The following is a 20,027-nucleotide window of genomic DNA, read 5'->3' as shown; positions in this document are numbered from 1 at the left end:
CCTAAACCATACTGGCTAGATGTAGTGATGAATCAGATATTAAAAAAAAATAAATCTACAGATAATTCCAGTTCTGCCTCAGCATGGCGTAGAGATGGCCTTATCTGTGCAGTTTCCAGGAGGAGTGCTTCAGTAGCGATACTGCGCGTTACTGTGTAAGGAGGAAAAAGGACAAAACTTTTCGTTGCTTTGCTTTAGCTCCAGGGAAGATCCAGTTACTCTTTTTCATGCCACCTTAAGGTAGCAAGTCTGGCAATATTCAAGTCTTGCCTCAGCCCTGTTAGGGTAGTTATTTCATGAAAGGAAATAAAACAAATGACAGTTTAATCCTTCTCTGAAAGCTCTTAGGACACAGATGGCTAACTAGCCATAACAGGGACACTGTTCCTGGTGAAGTGAACAAAAAATAAATGCCTTACTGTATAATAAATAATCCCAGTCAGATGTTCTTGTTCCATTTTGCTGATAAATTGCTTCATGATCGTGGGTGAAGGAAAAATAGCTCAGTAATTTTGTCTTTCCTTTTCAATCCTTAAATATCATGTAAAAAAATTTAAAGAAATTACTGTTTTTCTTGGCAAAAAAGACTTTAAAAATGTCACCAAAGCAGCCTGAATCTTAGATCTATTATCTCTTTTTTCTCTCTCTCTTTTTTTTTTTTGATAGACTTTTCCTTTTTCTCTTGAGGTAATGAACATTATTGAGTTGGGGGTCCAGCAGAGGTTAAGAAATGAGAGAATTTCCCTCCAGGGAGGAGATGAGAGGGAAAATGAACCTCGTGACAGATGTTAGTTACATTGCTTAATGCACTACTGGAAGACACTCAGATGCTCTGGAAGTAACCTATTACAGACACCACAAGCTGCAGTGCATAGCATTAAGGTCATCCAAAACTTCCCCTTTTAAGATTCTCTCTTTCACTGTCTTACAGCTTTGCCAAATTTAATCATTTAGGCTGAACTTCTTCACTCCAGGTTTTTGCCTCTGGCTAACTTTGCTGTCATTAGTTGTTGAAAGTTTCATCTAAAGCTGTTCATCCATTTCAGTGAGTAAGACTGGAGGAAGATCTGTCACTTTGCCCATAAATCCTCAAAGAGAAAGGCTCTAAAAACTTCATTTTGCACATGCCAAACATAGAGAGAGACTTAGCGCATTGCAAGCCTCCAGGAGGCCTTTGTGTGTCCCCTTTCTGCCCTTCCCAGCCCGGGGCGGTTGTGTGCCGGTGTCTCTGTGGCCGTCTGCCCTGGCCTCATTCCCACCTGCCAGGGAGAGGCGCAAGGGCTGGGCTGTGGCAGAAGGAGGGCAAGCAGCCCATGGCCCCAGCAGAGCTGTGCCTTGCAACTCTGCTGGCTGCCTCTCAAGTCTTCCTTCCCCTCTCCATCTGGTCTACTGGGGTTTGTGGTCCTTCTCTCCCCTACACCAGCCATGGGTACCTGCTCAGGACACTGTCCTCCCTGCGGCAGCTGTAGCCTCTTTGCCCTGCTGCTGGCCACTGCCACACAAAAGTTGGCTACAGGGAACATACAGGGCCTTGTCTTATATCCACAACTGTAAAACTCTCAATGATTTTAAAAATGCAAAAGGATCAGGGTGCGCAAGTCTGGTAGGGAGGTGACAAATGGAAATGATCACCCCTTCATGGGAGAAAGGGACAGGATATCAACAGAGGACTAGCTGAGTGCTGGGCAGTTCATGAGAGCAGGGCTTGCACCTTCCTCTCCAGTAGCACCAAACACAAGACAACTCTTACCCTAATTTGGGCCCCTGCGCATGGCTGCAATGTAAATATTAATGCTAATGAGGCTGCTGTTCTCCATTAGTGCGTTTGCTGTTTTCCAAGCCTGGTGGTGTGGGAAATGGCCCATCCTGCTTGCTGGGGCCCTAGGAAGATTGTTTTTATTTAGTGTAATGGAAGCTGGTGTCAGCTGGAGTCAGAAGTTTGATTTTCCATCCCGGCGAGTATAAATGTTTGGAGATCCCCCTTGGGAGGTGAGCAGTGGGACTAGTGCATTAGTCAGAGAGCCCATTGCTGCTAAGCGAGACTCTCTCAGAAAAAATAGACTCAGTTGAAAAGGTAAATTACTAAAGTTTCAGCTTGTGTCCATTTCATATCTAATGGGAATCACAGAGCAAACGGAGTTCTAGATAACTGAGAGGCTGTTGCATTTAGGTGACTTGCTATTAAAATGCATCCTCCAGTCTGAGAACAGACAGACATGGGTGTTTATTGATACGTTTAACAGAATGATGGAATCAAGGCTTGGAAAGGGATTTGCTGCGATGTTCACGATGTACAGAAGTGTAAGGAAGTCTTATCAGTGAGTCCCGGTTTCAGCTGGGACAGAATTAGCGCTTTCTAACAGCCAGAAGAGCTCTGTGTTTTGGTTCGTCTGAAACTTGCTCTGAGAAGAATGCCGATAGCGCACTGATGTTCATAGTTGGCACTGAGGCCTCAAGGACTTTTCAGCTGCCGCGTTCTTACCTGTGTGCAGGAGCACAACAGGATAGCAGGGAGCATGGTCGGGAAAGAAGGTCCACAACTCTCCTTATGATTTGTGCTTAGACTTAGGATTGAGGCCAAATTGGCCAATTAGTATTCCATATCATGCAGCGTCATGCCCAGTATAAAAGTGAGGGTCAGCCGGAAAGAAGGGCCTTTGCTCTTCCGGGACTCTCACTTTTGCACTCGGAGTGCTCTCTCTGTCTCGCTGTCTATTTTTGGGCCTCTCGCTCGTCCGGGATTGTGATATCGGGACTTATCTGTTTCGGGATCATTAGTTCAGGACGAGACGGGCCTCGGTCAAGAGCTGGTGAGCAATTACACCATGCATCACTCGTTCATATATATTTATCATTGTACATATCTGTATATATATTCTATATTGGTAGCGGTAGTAGTAAATTGTTCTTATCTCAACCCACGGGTCTCTCTCCCTTTTCTCCTTTAATTCCCTTCCTCATTCCCAGGGGATGGGGGGAGGGTGAGTGAGCGGCTGTGAGGAGTTTAGTTGCCGGAGCGGCCTAAACCAAGACAGAGTGTTTTCAAGGCACCGATGGCTGTAGGTTGGGACAGGAGATGTTTTCAAGTTCCAGAGACATCATGAATGCGGAGCGTTGCTGAAGCAAACGGATTATAGTGTGTTACTGTAGCTGGTGCATGAGGGAGTGAAGTTCATGTTGTTACTTGTGTGTGTCTCGGCTGCAGCCTCTCCCTGCCAAAAAAAAATTGAATACTTTCCTTCCTTAGTTTTTGCTAAGTTTGTAGTATGACAGTGGTCCTGGTTTTATTTTTATAAATGAATTTGACAGTAGTGATTATCAGTTGGGGTATTCTCAATTGAAATGTTGCGTCAAACCTACAAATGGGCTTACAATTCAAATTTCAAAATATTTAGGGATAGTCAAATATTGATTTGCCTTTGCACTTTGGGCTTGAATGTGAATCAGCATGAAGAGTGTGTAGAGCTGGCAGTTTGGGTTCACCTCTCATTGCAACACAATACTGTAGTGCTGTATCCAGTATCAAGAAGTTAAAGTCCATTGAAGCTGGTGGCAGAAGTCCCATTGACTTCAGGGAGAAGTCTGGATTTTCTCCCAGGAATTCATCCCAGAGGACAAATCTTTAAAGCTAGGGCCCATATAAAAATGTTGGCACCAAGGCTGAGAAACTTAAGGGTGAATGTGGCAAACACTGCATGGCATGGCAAACTGCAGGTCTGCTAATTGAAGAAAATGACTGTTTTGAAACAGGAGACCAACCAGAGTTCAGAAAAATCTCTTCAAGTTCATAAAAGAGCAATACACAGGCAGTACCTAGACCCAGGTGATAATGTAGATAAAAAGATGTCATGAAATGTCAATGCATGAGTAAGGTCTGTATTCACTAAAAGGATGCTCAGCATTTCCTGAACTGGCTTACGGATTGTTAAATGGGTCACAGGATCACTTTCTGGGTCATGTCAAGAGAGACAAGGAAGGACAAAGACGGATTTTTCAGAGATGTATCACTATTGGCTGGCTTTTGCAACTACCCCCTACTTTACATTTGCTAGTGGAACGTTTTGAAGAGTGTGTTACAAAGTCCTGTTGGTTTCATGCCAGATAGTCACTCCCCTATTTCTTCTTGAAATGGTGATCCAAAAAGTCAGATTATCCCATTTTTCTTAATATTATATTGAAAAGTAAATTACAGTAACTGAAGCACATTTAAAAGAACTAGAACTCTTTCTAATCATGTGTAACTCCTGCCAAACACTTGTAAGCAGACAGCATTAATTTTTTTCTATGGGAGAGTTAGGAAAAAAACATGTGAGAAAGTGGTGTGTTTCCACTTCTGTAGTAAACATTGGTATTAGTTGCTGTTATGTTTTGAATTGAAATCGTTCAACAACTGTTTTGAATAAAATCCAGATATTTTTTCCAGGAAGATATGTTCTAATGCAGACAGTTTCTTTCCCAGTGTACATACTGGCTGGCAGCAGTGGCTGTAACCCGCAGCAAGTGTAGCACTGTGCAGCGTGAAGTGCTGTACAGTGTGAAGCAAGTTAGTGGATTTGGGGCTGTATATGATGCACAGTTAAAGTTGTTGCTTCAGGCTTTTTTCTTGATCATTGTCACTGCAAAGCTTCCACAGGAGTTTAAGGACGATCTAGGTAGGAAAGTCATTACTGGCTCTTCATTAATCCAACAGAAAGTAGTCTTGGTGAGTGCTCATACATGGGTCTCTGTAGGCTTTCTAGGAAGTAAATGGCTGTTCCCTTCTCAGAGCCTATAAAATGCCTGACTGCTAAGGCAGAGTTAGCTACCAGCTGAATTCCTGATTTTTGGCAGAGTTTTGTGCATGGCCAGACCAGCTGTTACCTCTCTGCAGAACATGAAGTCCCTCCTTGCCCTGCCCATGTCCTTCAAACATAATGAAGTGGAAATGCAGAAGCAGGAGGATAAGCTCTGCGGTAGTGTTTCCTCACTGGCAGCAAGACAGAGTGAAGCAACAGGATATATAAAAGGGTTTCAGCAAGACGAAGAGTAAAGTTCTGGACTATTTTCCTTTTGTTTAATCTTTGCCACCTGCCTGAGAAGGCCTCATTTTCTTCAGTTCAGTTTAATCGCTGTATTTAAATATGTGTGTAAAAAAACAGCAACAAAACCCCATCTGCATGAAACCAAATTTGATATTCTCTCCCTCTCTTAATGTGATCCCATGAATTTCTTGCATTGTTGTCCCCCATGTACTAAGGGTCCCATGCAGAGAGCAAACAATAAAGCAGCGAGAAGACAGATGCTCTGCTAATGGGAAACCAAGGAGAAGAGAGTCTGTGAGGGATTACAGGCAGCCTGGGGTTGGAATACATTATTAGCATAGCACCCAATTCAGAAATTAGTTTTCAGAAGTAAATGCCTGAAGCATTTTGGCAAAAACTCTTGATCATCCCTCTCGAAAGCCCTTAAAGCATGAAAGAGTAGGAATCTCAAGCCTGGGCTGAGCGATCGCACTCGGTGACTTTGCAGTGCTGTAACGGCGAATTGCAGTTTTTACGGCTTCATACCATTACCGGGGCAGCGACTGCCACACCTACTGAAATGTAACCCGCTCGATCTGCGCGCACAGACCTTTAGCAGGTTTTTGGGCATCCTCATCAAAGAAGAAAATTGGCCTGAATGAGATTCCAGGGTCTGTTTCCAGGAGGAAGGTTTTGTTTTGTTGAGTGCATAACAGCAGGGAAGTACATCAGCCTCTCCTTGGGCGCAGTTAGGCATGCGAAGGAGACGCCGCAACGTGTCTTTTCAAAGATCTGATGCTGCCTAAGGTAGAAACTTTGGGTCCTGAAGCCTTTTTCAAGCATACTGTTTTCTGAACGTTTTTGCTTTTTGAAAATCGTGATGAGAACATCAAACTTTAAAAGATCCTGAGTAGACAACCAAGATTGGTTACAGGAGTGAGGGGCAGACAGGAGAAATTGTTTCTCATAGTACTTGGTGGGATTATCCTCCATGCATAATTGTTCATTATGTGCTCAAAATTCATTGTTAATTTCTTTTGGATGTATTGCACATTAGACAGAAGAGTTATAAACCCCAAGATTATCGCAGGAGGACTCTAACGGGCCTAAATATTCAGGACAGAGAGGACTTGTTTTCCTCTTACATTGAAACAAAGACTCTTGGACAGAATCGTTAGAGATTTTTTGCCTGCTTCATAATCAAAGTATAGTGGGCAGCAAAAAAAAGAAAAATTCAGCCAGCCTAAGTCTTTATTTTGACTCTTCTATTCTAACATAATGAACGTATTTCTCAAGATTTATTTAGTTTCCCAGAGTCTCATTTTAGATAAGTATCATTGTGGAGCCTGATGATAAAGTTTCAATTCATGCACATAAAGTGAGATTTTATTATCCTGGGAGAGAAGTCAAGGACGAGGTAAATATGAGAGAAAACAGTTGGGGACAAACTAAGAAATCAGGAAAAATAATACACCAGTTCTTCAACATGCACTTGTTTTCTTTGCATCCTGGCAACTAGCATCTTATTTCTAAGTCACAGAAGTGAGAGTAAAGGTTAACACTTCATTTTCACTTCGAATTTCAAAGCTGTTATTTTTCTGACAACTTCTTTCAATGTTTTTATATATGCTTAATGAGCATCTATAATGAGTATTTGGGAAAGTTCAAAATTATGCTTCTTATTTGTCCTGGGTGCAGTGTAGACTTCTGAATGTTTCTGTCTAGTTTGAGATCAGTCTGTATTTACATCATCTTACTGGTCTGCCAACAAAATATTTTTTTAAAAAGAAAAACTGGCACACATGAACCCCTTACAGAGTAAGGCTAGAATTGAGCCCAGCACTGCTTACCTCCTGAGTGAAATGGTATGTGTAAAGTACCACGTGTACATAGCTGTGATCTGGCCTCTCCACTCAAGTCTTTAAGAGCCTATACAGGCTGTATTAACTCACTGTTTCACCTCAATCTGTTTTTCACGTCTCCAGATCAAGAGGGAGGACTAGTGTGTGCAAAAGCTCTTTTTCCTTCTCCAGCTACGTCAGTAGTAAAAGAGGCTACAAGTCTGTAGAGCATAACCTTCTCTTTTCTTGCATTACTGAGTTCACAAGCTCTGGGGGACCAGTGCCTCTTCCACCCAGCCACGCTGGGAACCCACCCTTGGGGAGGCTTTTGAGTGCGGTGAGAGATAATAAAGAGGCCATTCTGCCTTGCCTGCAGTCTAGTCACAACTTCTCTCGTTGCACACACAAGATTTGTGAAGGTTAATAATAATCAAGTGCTTTAAAGACAGAAGTTGCCAATTTTAAACGGTATTTTAAGTTCTGCTTCTAAAATTGAAAACTTAGCACAACAGCCCTGTTTGAACTCTCCAAGCTAAGAACAAACACTGCAAAGCAGAAGTTAACAGGTGAACTACAAAAATTTAGAGAAAATAATTTCTTCTTTATCTTGAAACAGGAGTATCTACAGTACTACCATCAGGTAGAAAACAGTGCTGCTGGGATCAGAGGCTATTATTCTTTTCCAGTCCAAATAGATTTAAAGCACAAGCAGAGCTGAATCCAAAACCCTGACCTCGCTGAATCAGTTTGTCTGGGATAAATACTGTGATAAGAAAAGAGAAGAGCATAGTGGTAAAGGACAGCTCCCCGAGCCCATGAAATATTTTATCACTGCTATTAGACTTACTGACATTTTGTAAAGTCTTCTTATTTGGGTAATCCAGTTCGGGATGTGTTTGACAAATAAAAATTCTCTTGTTAAAAACAAATTGTGGTTTTAATTTAATAACGTTAGTCATATAAAGAGTGATTTTTGTGTCAGCAAAACCTTTCTTTCTGACAAAGTTTAATTTATGACACAATCTAGTTAGCAATAAAATACATTAATCTGACCACTATGCCATTCTGTTCCTGCGGAATAATGTTCCCTCTTAATCAATAGCTGGGTAAATGCTCTTTTGCATTCCTTATCAAGTGACAGCCAGATGGTACTGGTAAATTCATTCCAGCAGGATTTTAGAATTAGCTGGGTTTGTACTATTGTTAATCCTCCGCTGTCTGTGCCACTAGGACCTACCCACCTGTTTCCAGTAACCCTCGAGTTCGCAACCTTGAGAAATAGTCTAGCCAGATGGTTACTCAGATACAGTGCAGCCAAGAAACATCCCAAGCAGTGAGGCCTTTTTTCTGCATCAGTAAGAAGAAGAATAAAGAAAAAAAAAAACAGTATCTTGCAGAAATAGCCAGCTAGGACCACCCGCCTCTGTATTTGTTCCTCAACACCATGGTCTCTTTTGATGAAGTTTCAAGGTTTCTTCAGATTGTACGAGCTGCGTTCCATAGTGTGTAGTAAATTTGGGTCTGTGACAGCTGCCATGCCATCATCTTCTGACTTTCTGGGCCTGTCAAAGTGTCTGCAAGACCTTTTCCTTCATAATCACTTCCTTGCGTAGCAACAATAATTTTGTCTCCAACCTGTTGATCTGAAATAACATGTAATCCCCTCACACCAATAAAAGGAAAACATATGGCAGCTCTAGGCTGGGAACTACTGGCTTTTGAAGTGAGGGGACAGTTAATCCCCACTAAATAAAGGGGCGATTGGAGCAAGCGTAAGCTCTTTTGGGTGGAGGCTCTGAGGATGCATTAGATGCCTGAGCTAATTAACCTGTGCTCTTGGAGAAGAGTCCAGTTTACACTCATCCTCCCCATTCCTTGTCTTTTATCTTGTGCAGCTAAAGTACGTTTCAGGTGAGCTTTGCTACAGCCTTAACTGCTGAAATAAGCATCACCGTGCAATAGAGTACAAATAACTGGGCACCCCTTCCCTCTGGCAGGAAGGAGTGCGCACGCAGCACTTCGCTTCTGTGGGACTGCAGTGGGTAAGGGTAAAGTTCAGCCACTGCAAATACCAGGTTCAGAATTGTACAGCTGGAGTTCTTCAGGCAAACGCCTCTTGCCTGTAGGGTAGTTGTTTGGTAGGTCAGTTGTCTGGCCTGATAAACTGATGGGTTTTGTATACCTCTAAACATAGGGCTAAAAACTGACTTTGGCATCTTAACAGGGTCTGCTTTGAGGACGCAAGTATGAAGTTAAGGTCAAAAACACACAGGCAGGGAACCCGAGAGGGCTCTGCTGCCAGGCCTGCCCAGGCTACCCGTTTCTCACTGCAGGCTGGAGCATGGGCTGACGGCTGGGGTTTGTACCAGCTTTCTGCAGTACCTTACTGTTGCCCACATTGTGCAGGGAGCCCAAGCTCCTACAACTGGCCTTTTAGATTCTTCCCTGGGTAAAGAGCTTGGTATCCACAAGGCAGCTAAATCCTCCTTGGGCCTGTCTTCGTTTTTCTGGCTTGCATATAGCATTGAGTGAAATACAGGTCCAAAATTGGAGGTCAGTAAGCAACTGGTCATTAGTTTGAGCAGGAGTCGAGAGGTAAGTCCTATGTTATTTAATTCCCCAACAACAACCAAAAGACTGAATTCAAGCTAATTCCAGCACACCAAATGCAAACTCACCAAATAGGCTTAAAAAAAGTTACATTGGAAATCTCAATGGAAAACTTGCAGTGGATCCGAAGGCCAAACTCGTATCTAAGCATGCTGCAAGCGAAGGCCTGTGAGTCACTGTCTCCCAAACCTATTGTATAGTTGCTATCACATGCAGCAATGGCTGGAAAATAGCACAGCGCTCACGTAGCAGGTATTTCTGCAGCTAGAGGAGTGGCTACTAATAATCCTTTCTTTTCTGTCGTTTGAACAGTATTCAGGTTTTCAGCAAACAGCGGACAAGTGCTTTGTTTGTGGACACCTCATAATGGAAATGGTAAGAGACCTAAATTCCTAACCGCGGGGCAGCACACTTTTCCTGTGCTTTGGGTAGTGCGCTGCGAGACGTGCTTTTCCCTGGTCAGACTATCGTTGGGTCTTCGCTGCTGTCAAGGTAGTTTTTGAATCTGAGGCAGTAAATAAGCAAAAATACCTTCATGCTCCATTATTATTAAGTACAGTAAGTTGGACATCTTTTCTACCTGAGATTATGGGAAGCTGTTGTTCTGCCACATGCCAGTTTAAAAAAAAAAAAAAAAATAGAATTTTAATACTAAAGGAGAAAAATACAGCACAGCTTTGTTTGAAAACACAATAAAAGAAAACAGAGACTGTGCTCTGTGAGATAGGAGAATAGCAGGAGCTGTGTCAAGCGGCTGGAATCTGGACTAGAGAGGAGAGGGACATTATCAACAGTCCTGAGGCTTGTTGCGTGCTCTGTTTATTTATTTACCTTCTGCCACTTGCTCCATGTCAGTTAAAATGCATTATTGCCACTGGAATAGTAGGGAGCCAATAGTCAGAGTTCCTTTTATAATTAAAAAATCAAAAGGCTATGGGTTGGGCCAGATACTGCTGGCATCATTTCAGTGGGTGGAAGTAGGAAGGATTTGGTCTGTTCTTCCTAGGCAGAAATTCCCAAACAAAATGAAGTGGCTTGCACATTGAAGAAGTGAAGATAATTTAGTATATCTATTTTCCTCTTGCTTTAAAAACGTATATGAACCTCAGTATGCCTAATAGAAGTAGCTATTGCGTTGGAAACATGGAGGTTCAGTAGGAGCTGGAATGGAGACTTCCCTAATGAGGGTTCTGGCTCATATCCTGGCACCACTGGTTGGACAAGGAGTATTGTTCATTTTAGCCCAAGAGCAAATTTCTGGAGTTGTGTTATGCTGGGAGGGGGAGGGGGTATCCTGACTTGCATGCTTTGAGCTGGCCTTTAATTGCAGAGTCTCAGGCAAGAGTCCATAATATCTCGTCGGTGGAGCTTAGTGGCTAGAAGCTTGGCAGGTGCTCATCTGCCTTCCTCCCATCAGCAAGCGTGCTCTGACAAAAAGACACAGCTCTAGGAGCTCCAGGAATTAAGCAGTCTGATTTGTCTAATTCCTTGGCATTGCTCCCTGGGAGCGCACACACAACAAACGTGCCTGCGCTGTAGCGGTGCCCTCAACAGCGAAGGAGCGGAGCGCTGCAGCCCCGCCGGCCTGCTGCAGCTGAAGCTGTTGAAGGCTGACAGTGCAGCTGAGCGGGGAGTTGCTCTGTGCAAAGGGGTGGCTGCACAACCACGCCAGGCTAACAGCGTGTTACGTAGCTGCCTGGGCAGCAGCACACGCAGAGATGGGTTGTTCTGGCCAGGAACAGGCTTGCCAACCAAATGGCGTGTGATGCCACTCACTGAAGAGCTTCATTAGAGGGGAAAAAAAGTTAAATTGATTTTATGCGTTTTCCCGTGTGCCACTTCTTATTTCCTGATGATTTGATCTTTATTCATAGAATCATCTAAAGGGCCATGAGATCGTAGACTGTGGAGGTTTTTCATCTCCAGCTTAGCAGCAGTGCTCAGCTTGGAGCTGCTAATAGGAGATACTTTTTGAAATTGCCTTCCAAAGGTATTTCTTGTACCTGAAACGTATGCAATTGGTGCAGTAATCTGTTGAGAGCTGCCTGTAGATGATACCATGTCTCACTCCTCCCAGAGGCTTGTTCATGGGCTTGGTGCATCCTCCTTGATGTCCCAGTGCCACACTGAGATTTACATATGAGGATGCCGGGAGGGAGAGGATCTGTTCTGTAGTAATGTAGCTGGGACTTCATCAAGTCTTTCTTTCCATGAAGCCTTTAAGATGCAGTAGGGAAGGTCAGCATGGGAAAAGCCTGAGCAGATGGATGGATCTGTATCCAAACACATGGATACAGATGGAATTTTAACAGAATGGGCCCATATGACTGAGTGATAATCAGTCGTGGATTAGGATCCTTAATAAAGGGACACCGATTTATTTGATTGTTTTGTTGTTTTACTCTTTGAGTAATGACTGGTTTGGATTCTGCCTGTCACAGCCTGTTAAGTTTTGTGAATTAACTCTGTATCCCAGTAACTTTTATTTGGCTGCAACAGATTTTCCAAGAAGTGGTCTCTGAAGCCGTTTTTAATTTCTGTTGGCAGTATTGGCCTTGCAGAGCTAAGATTGATGGTCGTTAGCCTGATTTTCATGTTCTCTCTCTTTATTGGGAGCCTACTGAAACCCACTGAAATAAGCAAGTTGATTGTTTTAAAAGGCCCCTTGCTGACAGATCTGCAGAGTGGTAATTTCATCCTGAAGTGCTTTTCTCACTCTTGTTATTAAGTATCAGACACAGCACTATATGGAAGGGTTTCTCATAGAATCACGCATCCACTTATTTTGCTGTTTGTCTCTTAAGATCTTACAGGCCCTTGGAAAGTCATACCATCCTGGCTGCTTCCGCTGCGTGGTGTGTAACGAGTGTTTGGATGGAGTCCCCTTCACTGTAGATGTGGAAAACAATATTTACTGTGTCAAAGACTACCATACGTAAGTAAACGAACCCCATTGCATGCTTGGAAAAATTATAGTAGTTAAATTATTGGAATACATATAAGCCTTGTAGTAGATAAAAAGAGTTATTCCTGTTCACTCAGATGTCCCTCAGGTACTGCTCTCACATGTTGCATTTGTAAAGTATTTTATTTATATTTGTGGGCCCCACTGTGGCATACAGTGACCAGGTGAGGTTAAAAATCCAAGTTGTGTCAGAGGACTTCTCTGCTGGCTGTTTCTCTACTTTTCAGGACTTTCAATACTGATTAGACTAGGCTAATTCTGCAAGTGATGGTAGGTTCTGCTGGCTGTTTCTAAGAGTCAGGTTTTTGGTAGTGCATGACCCTGGAAAGTGTAAGTTAGGTTGACCTAGACAGGACAGGAGACATGTAATTAGCAGCTAGTGTTAGAATGATTTTAGCCTCACCTGACAAAAACTTTTGTGGTTTAAGTGATTGCTTTTGGACTCCTTTCTGCTCCCACTCAGAGGCAACGTGCATGCTCTTAGCTCCAGTCAACCAATAACTTGGCTCATGCAGCAAGAGCAAATCACTCTGAACTCAACCCTGTTGGTACTAAGTTGACTGTTTTACAAGGATAGAGTGAAAGTTGGCCCAGTGATTCTCATAAAACGCAGCTGTGGATAAGACGACTAGGTGACATATTTAAGTAGATCCTGGCCACAATCAGCCCCTCTTGTTTAGCATGGTTAAGTCTTCCCGATGTCAGATGGTGACAGTCCTCAAGTCAGGAGCTGCTCTACAGTCAAAGCAGCAAGTCTGTGGAATAATTTGAATGGCTTTATGAGTAAAGGAAGGTGACAGAAAGGGCATATGTGGGAAGAGGGCTGGATTCAGTATGCCTAGAGGCCAGGAAGACCTAAGCAATAAAGTTGGGATAGGTCATCCTCTTCTAAATCTCCTTTTCCCTAAATATCATCAAACATTTAGAGGTGTTTCAAATCCTGTGGATTTTGCTAAAACCAAAGCATGGGCAGAACAACTCTTTTGGTTCTACTTTTTTGAAGAAGCTTTAAATGTGATTTGAACCCTTTTCCTCTTGCACCCTAGGGTCTTTGCACCAAAATGCGCTTCCTGTAACCAGCCGATCCTACCACCACAGGTATGTGTCAGCAGGCACTGACTCTTTAGAGAAAACAACCGTTGGCATACCAACACTTTGTAAAGACACATTCGATGCTTTTCCTCCCTCTTCCAGAATCTGTACCATATCAGATATGGAATTAAATACAGTTCAGCAGTAATGTCATTCCCAAACATTCCCAGAGGTTGTAATAGTCATACTACTTAGGCAGCATAGTACTTTGTATCTTTAGGGTGCTTTCCAGGTCTTAATTATGCTGTTATAAATCTCATTTAATTGAAAGCCCTGACTGGGGCTCCAAGAACAACCCAAGAGGTAAAGCCCTGTTTATTTTTAGAATCTCCCATTAGCTCAAGTAGCAATTTTCCTTGTCTGCTACGTTTGCATTTCTGATGTGGATCTGTTAAGATGCCCAGAACTTGAAAAGACATCTGCGGGTTATCCTGACCCTGTGAAAAGGCCACACAGTCTGTCATCCTGGGGTGGCAAAGTAATGAAAGTGCTTAAAGAGGTGGAAAAGGCAGCAAAACAGTTGGCTAAAAGGGAAGCCAGGTGAATGACCTCAGCTTATCCTGACAGTATAGTTAACACAATAAGACTTCTGTATTAAGACATCCCTTTTTTGCCTGCCTGCAGCGGTGCTCCCTCATGCTCTGGTGGGTGCAGGACCCTCTGAGTTCCCATTGCTGAGGTCACTGATGAGCTCATTTGTAAGCAAGGGCCTCAGCACCTCATTTCTTTTCCTCTTGTCGTGTTTGTAGAGCCAGAGCTTGCATCCTATAAGCTCCTGTGCCCCAGTTAAAGGCTGAGCCTCTCAGCATGCCCACCTTCATCACTCTGGACATTACTCTCTATTTTGATGATTATTTCTGTTAAATGGCCATGTCTCACATAATTAAAAACCTTATAAAGGCTGAGCCAGAACTGCTTGTCCTGGTGATGGGATGTGAGGAGAAAACTCCTATGTAAATTCCACTGGATTTGTGTCTTACAAAATTACTTTTTTTTTTTAATTTAAAAAAAAGCAGTCCTACTGCTGACTCATCTGATGGCTAGCAGGATAGACTCCACATTCTTTCCCATGGAGGTTAGTTTAAGTCTGGCAGTGCAGGTACTAACTTGCTCACAGATTCTCTCAGACATAGTCTACGTCATATCTGATGCTCTAACCACACCTGGAACTGGAAACAATGCAAGGCAACAAATTTAATGAGCTCTGGAGCTCTGTCTTCAGAGTGGATCAGGGAAAGAGTCTGTGAGGTTACAAGAAGGGTATGGGCTGCTCTGCAGGGCCTGGGGCTTGGCCAGGAATTACACAACTCCAGTGCATCCACCCTCTGCGCTGAGGTTTTGGCTTGTGCACATGGTTACCTGCTCGACTAGTATGTAAATCCCTATGCGGTACATACAGGGACATGCGCAAAATAGCTGTGCAGCATATGGTTTGAGGGGAATACATGTCCTGGCAAACTCAAGCTGGGATTTCTACAAGGAAAAGTTACCTAATCAGCAGGTCATAGTTTTTGGCTGGTAATTCGTTCAGATCCTGGGTGCTGTTGGAAAATTTTTTGATTTCAAGACTAATTTATCCCATGAGGATGAAGTTTTGGCTACACTTCCCAAATGACCTCTACAGCTCAGATATGTCAGACACCCACACTGCTGCTGAATAGCAGAAGCGGCAGTGCAGGGCTGTGCACCAGGGGACAAGACCCTCAGCGGTCACTGAGCTCTGCTCTGAGGAGGAAGAGGGGATGGATCCCCCTGGGAAACAGCTCTCTAAAGCAATAGGTTGGGCACTGAAAGACAATTGAGAGAACACTACTTACAAGCCCACTCTTACCTTCTCTGTGCCTCCCCAACAGGGCTCTGAGGAGACCATTCGGGTGGTGTCAATGGACAAGGACTACCATGTGGAGTGCTATCACTGCGAGGTAAGCATCAGGCCCCCCTGCCGGCCCACCCCATGGCAAGGCTTGGCTCATAACTAGCAGCCTCTTGGCAGGTGCCTGACTCACCCCGGGGGGCACTTGCTGGCTCTTGCATGCCTAGACAGGCAGGGCTCTGCCCCATGGCCCCTGGAAGGAGGCGAAGGGATGAGCGCTAGCTGGGCTGCAAGTGGTGCTGCCATCTCCAGTACCAAATTAGTTTCTTTTTTTTCCCCCGGTATATTAACTGCAAAAGCTGGGTTTGGTTGTTCAGGTTGAGTTTTCTCAATACTTCCAGAGCAGGAGAGAACACAGAGTAGGTGCTGGTTCTCTTTTTCCTGATCTCTGGATCAGGAGCTTATGCAGTTCTGATCTGAGGAGACCTGAATTCACATAGCCCGGGCAGGGAAGGACCCTCGCTCCTACTGGAAGGTCTTTCTAGGAGATTTATCTGTTTTTTCTATCCTGGATGACTTGATTCTTTACTACAAAAGAGATGGATATCACTGACTTTGTCACTTTTTTGGGAGTAGTTTCTTTTTGTGCAGGACATTTAAGCGTTTGTTGGGGCAGATCAAGTTGTGGGATTAATGCTCTTGCTTCAGAGGAGAGCTGAGTTCAGTCCTAGCTCTGCATCCGGGAGCATGAGGAGGAAAACAAACCTTAATTTGGGATCAGACCAAAACTTCCCTTTTGCTGAAGGTTTGGCAATCTGGTATAACATGCAAATATCCACACAGATCCTAACTGTCTCAGCACCAGAGGCAGAAGTGCGGCAATACTGTCTTCCATTCACTTCTGCATAAAAAGGTTTTTTTACAGAGACTTCCAGTTGAGGGAGAAAATAACAAAATTCTGGGCATCTTGAAATGTATATGAACCTAAATGTAAGGAAGACCCCATCCACTCAGCTGTCTTCTTCCAACAGAGATACCTGATACTCCATCCTTTTCTATTAATTTTTAAAGAGAAATTGGCACAGGAAATGGCGGCATTTTGGAGAGCTGTACTTCCCTCCTCCTCCTTCCCCCATCTATTGCTTTGTGCAGGCTTCACCTAAGATGACAGCTCCTTCCCCTTCTCTCTCAGTCTATTGACTTTATATTAGAATGTCCCAATGGGGGTTTATTTTCAGTTCTGTTTCATTATTCATTTCCCCATTCTCCTTCCAGTTTGAGGCAAATCACGCTGTCTCCACATCTGCCCAGAATGGCAGAGTGCATTTAGGTACAGCAATCAGGGGGTGAGCCGGGTGTGAACCAGGGTTGGTTACTGCCTGCTGGTCTCGCATCAGGCTCTCCAGCTGCACACACCCGGTCACTGCTGCCTTCAAATCCCGCTAGAAAAGTTATGGCAGTATTGTGAAGTTTTCACATGGACACTTCGGCAAAGGATAGGATGACATACATAGCCACTTCTGAAATCACCTGGTGGCCATGCGAAGTCAGTAGTCAGTTTGGAAACTTTGCTGCTTTTCTATATCATCTCTTTTTTTTGCAACCACTGAAGTTCTGCTGAGCGATTCAGGCTGGTTTAGAGCTCAATAGACCCCCATTCTAAAACTGAAATCCACTGAGAAGTCAGGCTTTCTCATTGCAGAAAAGGAATACTATTTTGGGGAGGGGAAAAAGGTGTGAAGACTTGGCACATCTGTAGGATATCTGAAATTGTTAAATTCTAATGAGGAATTGAAATTTAAATCTTACATGAAGGACTATAAAGTTATTATGTAACATACAGTAATGCACAGAAAACTACTTTGGCAGAAACTATGATTTAAGCCTCCCTAAACTAAAACTCCAGTTTTAAAGCTTACTTTAAAACTCATTTTTCATTCTTATTTCAGCATTGTAAAAGTTGAGGATTTTAACTTGAGCTATGAAAGCTGAAAAATTGTACTTTTGTCCAATTAAAAACTTTGCATCAGTTTTCAATACTTAAATGACTGCCGTGCCTGACTTGTTCAGTTCTTTTTACCTCTCTATTAAGTGCGCAAATACATACTTAATCTCTGGTTTGTCAGGACTGGTCAAGTAACAATTTTTAAGTATTTAGCATACCTGAAACATCAAATCCAAGCACAAAACTGCCATGATTTTCAGCTGTCCTCGAGATTATAATGATGACAACTGAAAAAACAGGATTGTCTCTGTTGCAGTGTACATAATAGTCAGCAGGCAGGATCATTGTTTGTTGTTTTTTTTAATCTCTGTTGCTCCACTGTTGTTCACCCATCTCATCCCTGTACTTACATGCTGGTCCCAGAGGCACTAACATTTCCGCTAAAGATGGACCATTGACCTTGAAGTCTTTTTTTAATTCCAAATGAGAGAAAGTGTAGCTCTGTTTCAGAAGTAAAACAGGTTTCATCTCCCCCTCTTCCCCACTCATCTCGTTCTCTACTTATGCTCCTCCATTTCTTGCTCACTGCCTTGTTGCAGAATTATCTCCTTCTCTGTTGTAACCTCTCCCAAGTTGTATGTGTCAGGATCAGCCCTTGCCCTGTTTTTGTTTAATTTGCATCAACTTCTATTAGATGAAGAAGAGACAGGAACAGGAAACAATGGGGGAAAAAATGCTGGTTACTACTATAGACTGCCCTGTTCAATTTCTGTGATGTCATTTTGCTTAATATGAGATAGTAAGGGTCCACCTACCAAAAACTCTTGAAGTTGCTGACTTTGGAGGTGTGGGAGGGAGCTCTCGGGGTTAGGCAAGATAGACAACATTGTTGTGAGTTGACCTACCTGAATCACTCGCTCATCTGGGATGTGTATGTTTCTTCTAGGATTGTGGCTTGCAGCTCAATGATGAGGAAGGCCATCGTTGTTATCCATTAGAGGGCCACCTGCTCTGCCACGGCTGTCATATCAGGCGCCTTAATATTAAACTGCCTTCACATCCACCTCCGAGCTATCCAATGCATGTCACAGAACTCTGAAAGACATTTCCGTTACCAATAAGCCGTTTGAAAGAGAAGACAAAAATCTAGAAATTACTTTCCTGTTCCTTTAAAGATGAGATTCCAGTAGTAACCATCTAAACCAGCTATTTATTTTTTAAATCAGAGGTGAGGGGTCCTTTTCTGATCTTGTACATACACATTCTTTTATCTAGACGTTTTCACTGAGACACTGTCTACTTGAACAAATAATTCACCACTAAACTGTAACTGCAAATGGCAGCATTTCTAAAAACAATGGTACAAAGGGCTGTTCTGCACTCCCTACTCGCTTTCTTTCAGTGGAGATTTCACCCAATAAGGAGTGTAGAATTACTTTCTGAAAGTTAGCGCCTTACCATATTGCAGCAAGCGTGGTAAGATAAATGCTAGCATTTTAGCTAGTTTTGTTGAATTTTGGTCTTAGAGAATACAGTCTCACATTCTTTTTCAAACTTAAGATTCCCAGAAGTAGTGAATAAGAAGCAAACAAGTGGTTTTAGCAATAACAGTTTTCAGCATAGGTTAAATAATGGCATCCTGTGAAGAAGCGTCAGGCCAGCTTTCCATCCTACAAGGTTCCACAGTCGTCCAAAGCTTGTTAAAGAAATCTGGCTAGTATCTCGTAGAAGTCGCATTACAGAGGAATATATCCAAAAGATTGGCACATGCAGAGTCATAACAGTTGAAGAAACTTTCAGACCTCTGTAATTGCTTGGCATGTACAAATGTAGCCATGGTTTCAAAATGCAGTCGTATCAACTTGATGATTTGGCACTTACTAAAGAATTCATCTTCTAAACATGTTTTGTGTTTAACAGGGTTAGCAGCCCCATTCTATGCAAAGGTACACTTGTCTTTATACTGCTTGTTTTATACAAGACTACATTTGTTACCAACTGCTTTGTGATTGTACGTTGACACACTATTAAAGCGGGGGACAGTGATTTTTGTATTATCTTTTCAGCTTTGTGTTCTTTTCTAGATGTACTTTTGAACTGATTACGGTGATTGTCTTCATTGGAAAACAAAGTGCAGTTTAGCAGAAATAATAATTTAGCGAGTCAGACCATTGAAACATGGGTATTTTGTAACAAGTATTAGATGTACATAGAATGTACACACTCATATTTTGCATAAGCTTTTACAGTAACCTCAGAGCTCTGGGGAAATACATGTCTTCCATATAGGAAGTTAGATGAATCTTTTTTATGGTTTGTTTTCTACCATGTGTTGATGATTTACATGCAAATCACACATCTGTATGTTTAAAAGATTCCTTGCATTCTCTTGAGAATTGATCCAGCCTTCCTGAATTTATATTTCAAATAAATCCATCATTGCTGTCTTTAACTGTATCCAAAATTACAATAAAATAAAATTCTTCTGCTCCAAAGGATGTGGAAATACCAGACCAGATTCTCTGCATGTGTGAACTGGGACATTTCCATGCTAGTTCTCAACACATCAAGAATCTGACTGATCCGTTCGGAAATGATCCCGTGTTAAATTCAGCATGCAGACTGACGAAATGACTTGATTTATTTGGCAACACCATTGCAGTTCAGTTTCTTATGCTCCATTGCTTTTTTGAAAGCCATTTGTGGTGCTCTTGAAAAGTACAAAGAGCATCCCATGGACACTAATTCCTAAGTGGAATAA

At 42.8% G+C, this 20,027-nt stretch overlaps 1 protein-coding gene across 2 annotated transcripts in view; it reads left to right on the top strand.

Moving 5' to 3' along the window:
- Nucleotides 1–18,365, top strand: part of WTIP (WT1 interacting protein) — an 88,881-nt gene extending 70,516 nt beyond the window's left edge. For both annotated transcript variants that reach the window (XM_086621124.1, XM_086621123.1), the window contains 5 exons: nucleotides 9,764–9,826; nucleotides 12,256–12,386; nucleotides 13,463–13,514; nucleotides 15,362–15,430; nucleotides 18,213–18,365. In XM_086621124.1, coding sequence (XP_086477250.1) covers nucleotides 9,764–9,826; nucleotides 12,256–12,386; nucleotides 13,463–13,514; nucleotides 15,362–15,430; nucleotides 18,213–18,365 — 468 coding nt within the window. The remainder of the gene's footprint in view (nucleotides 1–9,763; nucleotides 9,827–12,255; nucleotides 12,387–13,462; nucleotides 13,515–15,361; nucleotides 15,431–18,212) is intronic.
- Nucleotides 18,366–20,027: the final 1,662 nt, after the last annotated feature.

The sequence above is a fragment of the Tauraco erythrolophus genome, chromosome 15 (assembly GCF_009769465.1).
Source record: "Tauraco erythrolophus isolate bTauEry1 chromosome 15, bTauEry1.pri, whole genome shotgun sequence".
In the NCBI taxonomy this organism is placed as follows: Eukaryota; Metazoa; Chordata; class Aves; order Musophagiformes; family Musophagidae; genus Tauraco; species Tauraco erythrolophus.
The sequence above is the reverse complement of the archived record's forward strand: the minus strand, read 5'-3'. Positions and strand labels throughout refer to the sequence as shown.